At 50.6% G+C, this 2,853-nt stretch overlaps 1 protein-coding gene across 1 annotated transcript; it reads left to right on the top strand.

Annotated features, from left to right (window-relative positions):
* Positions 1-633: 633 nt before the first annotated feature.
* On the top strand, positions 634-1,545 carry J7T55_005569 (uncharacterized protein; the record flags this gene model as incomplete). The annotated part of the gene is made up of 2 exons (XM_053142372.1): positions 634-975; positions 1,114-1,545. 2 exons carry the CDS (start codon positions 634-636, stop codon positions 1,543-1,545), a joined length of 774 nt encoding a protein of 257 aa, XP_053000340.1.
* Positions 1,546-2,853: the final 1,308 nt, after the last annotated feature.

Below are 2,853 nucleotides of genomic sequence, written 5' to 3'. Positions count from 1 at the left end.
GGACCTGCACGTTAATACCTGGTCGATTAATACTAAGAATTCCATAATGATTTGGGATGCGTCCATGAAATTGACGCACGGTATGAGAGAAGGAGAAGTAGACGAGCTCTTTAAGACACCTGGACGTATACCTCTTCGTACTTAGTGTCGTGGTAAATCGGGCTGGACATCAGCCCATACGTTAACTAAGTCCCACAGTCTTTGCGCTTAATATACGTGAATCAATATAGAGCGTCTGATGCCCAATTCGAAGCTATGGCACCAAATATGAACCCAAAATGTGCTCATATGACCAAGTATACGGGTTGGGCACTGGTAACCGCGACATTCCACTTAAAGTCTTCGATACATACTGGCCAGGCTTAGCTCCCACAAAGTCACGGACCGGTGGTTTGAAAGCCTCAAGCTACTTGTTGTCTTACTACACAGCGCTGGACTCATATTACTTCGCTCACCTGTCTTCTTGGTGTTCACTGGCTCTTCATTCGGCCTCTCAATATACTGATTCTTCAGATCAAGCACCACGTTAAGCGGTTTTCAATGTCACCCTCTCTGGCATGGGCAGTATGGGCCCTGACAATTCGTTTCGCAGTGGCCGGGCCCCCTTTTCTCAACGTCAAATGGGAAGACATAATGGTCGCTATCAGCGAATTTCCTCCGATTACTGGTGAACCCGCCGTCATCAGCCGGACTGGCCCTCCCAAGGTTACGGGTGCGACGGGAAAAGATGGAATCATCAAACCGTTCAAAATTCGGGAAATCTCTGATGAAGAAATTGATTGGAATGAGAAACCGGAGGTCTCGGAAACCTCTGGGCTAATGAGCTGGGATCTTCAAATTGATTATTCGCCCGTAATAAGTGACCTGAGGTTCATTATCGTGCGCACCTTAATCCCGGATCAATCTGTCTTGTACCAGCAGGTGAACTTGGAAACGATGGTTCCCATCGAAGATGCTTTTATGCAGGCAGAATGGGTATGTTGATAGCTTGTTCCTTCCAGCCGGCATATATACCTCAACCACAGGCATCATTCTATTATATCTGTTTTCCGCGAATGCAATGAACTTCTGTGCACACGGAGAGGAAGAAGACGTTAACAAGCATGCGGCTAGGTCCAACTCGACGATGGGTCAACGACTGTCGAGACGAACGGAACTTTGTACAGAGGCGAATTTGACGACAAGCCGACGAGAGGCCTTTGCGATCAATTCGAGGCAAGAGACAGTGCGGCGTTACGTGCACTGAAGCAGCCCGGATGGGAGGAGCTATATCCGCCTGCAGAATACAACATTATGTATACCGTGCACCGCGGGAAACTCTACTTGACCTGGCGTATCAGATTTGACCTAACTCAAGAAGTCGATGACGAATTCGTGGTGTGGGTCAGCGCTCGGGACTGCAAGCATATCGTCGCCGCAGCGAGTATTCACCAGCGTTTAGCCTTGACTTTGGAGGATGTCATCGATGACCAGAAGAGGTTATTTAAAGAGCGAGGGATCCCTCTCAAGCAACCTGGGACGAAAAGAAGCGGCGAAGCTCTCTAGGGCGATTCCCGAGCATTTCTGGATGTGTGTGCACGAGATTGAAGTCTTTGAAGAAACCGGCATTGCGAAAGGGAAGTTCGGGAGGAGTGACATCAACAATTTTCTCACTTTCCTTCTTGGTAGCTAGCTTGATTCAATACGGCAGTGAAAATCACCAGCAATCTCTTTAAGTGACCCCATCGTGACATCCTTTTGTTGAAGAGTCCACTCGAGACGGACGTGCAAGAGCTTCACCGCGGTGCAAAAGCTAATCTCTCTATGTACAAAGCTGAGAAATAATGTCGGTTCGTACCTAATGCTGGCCGCTTAACGTGTCCCACGCATGCTATGCCGCTGTTGGCAACTCATGCTGGAAATGACTTTTCTGAGACTGGTGGGCTAATTATTGCACAGATTGAGACATCGTAGCATGACGAGACTTTTCAACACAGAAATAGAATCAAAACTTCCGCAGGGGGTCCCCTATCACGAGCCTTTTGGTATCTTCCAAAATGAGTCACATGGAGGTACCCTAGTCGAGCGTCCGTTTACGTTCCGTCTCCATTTCATCATCCATCGCGATCAACCACAAGAGGCTGCTTGGTCCAAGCAACGACTTGATGACTCGGCATATTAAGACACGTTCGACGTTTGCACAGCGCCACTAGAACAGCAAAGACTCCGTGAGGAGCCTGAAATTATCCACCGGTCGGGGGCCGGGAGTGGACCATGGGGGCCGAATGCAAGACAAGTCTGCGTCGGCCCCCAAATGGCACTCACACATAGCCTATCAATCCTCCCGGGAGAGAGGATGCCGGCCCGCTCTCGACGGTTGGCCTGCCCTCTTTGGCTATTGGGTAGCATTGACGAGTGCACTCATCTGCTTACTCACAACAGTCAGACATGACATGGTCGCACAACGCCGAGGCAGTCTCCTGATGGGGGAGCACTGCAGTCCCACGGACGGGGGCTGATGGCACCGCCGCTTATTCTGGCCCCGCCCAGAAGGGCTTAATGCACGTAAGACATGCACATAATACACGCGAGCATCTTGGCGCGATCGAGCAGGGCCATGCTTACCCTTCCTGTCGTGCCCCCTTACCGAATATCTCGTCAGCGCGTCGCTTAAGATCGGCCCTGCGAACCTCTGAGGATCGTTGAGCAGTGGCACTACAGCCCTACGCAAGTCGATATGTCATATTCCGTGTCACGAGGGTGGACGTTGCTTGCATGCATAGATCTCCGTGGCGTGATGACGCCTGTTCAATCAGGCCCAGCCCATTGGCCCTGTTTCCCCAAAGGCACTCTCACGTTCTGATCCCGCTATCG

The sequence above is a fragment of the Diaporthe amygdali genome (genome assembly GCF_026229845.1).
Source record: "Diaporthe amygdali strain CAA958 chromosome Unknown NODE_1_length_4327563_cov_65_473760, whole genome shotgun sequence".
Taxonomy (NCBI): Eukaryota; Fungi; Ascomycota; class Sordariomycetes; order Diaporthales; family Diaporthaceae; genus Diaporthe; species Diaporthe amygdali.
The sequence above is the reverse complement of the archived record's forward strand: the minus strand, read 5'-3'. Positions and strand labels throughout refer to the sequence as shown.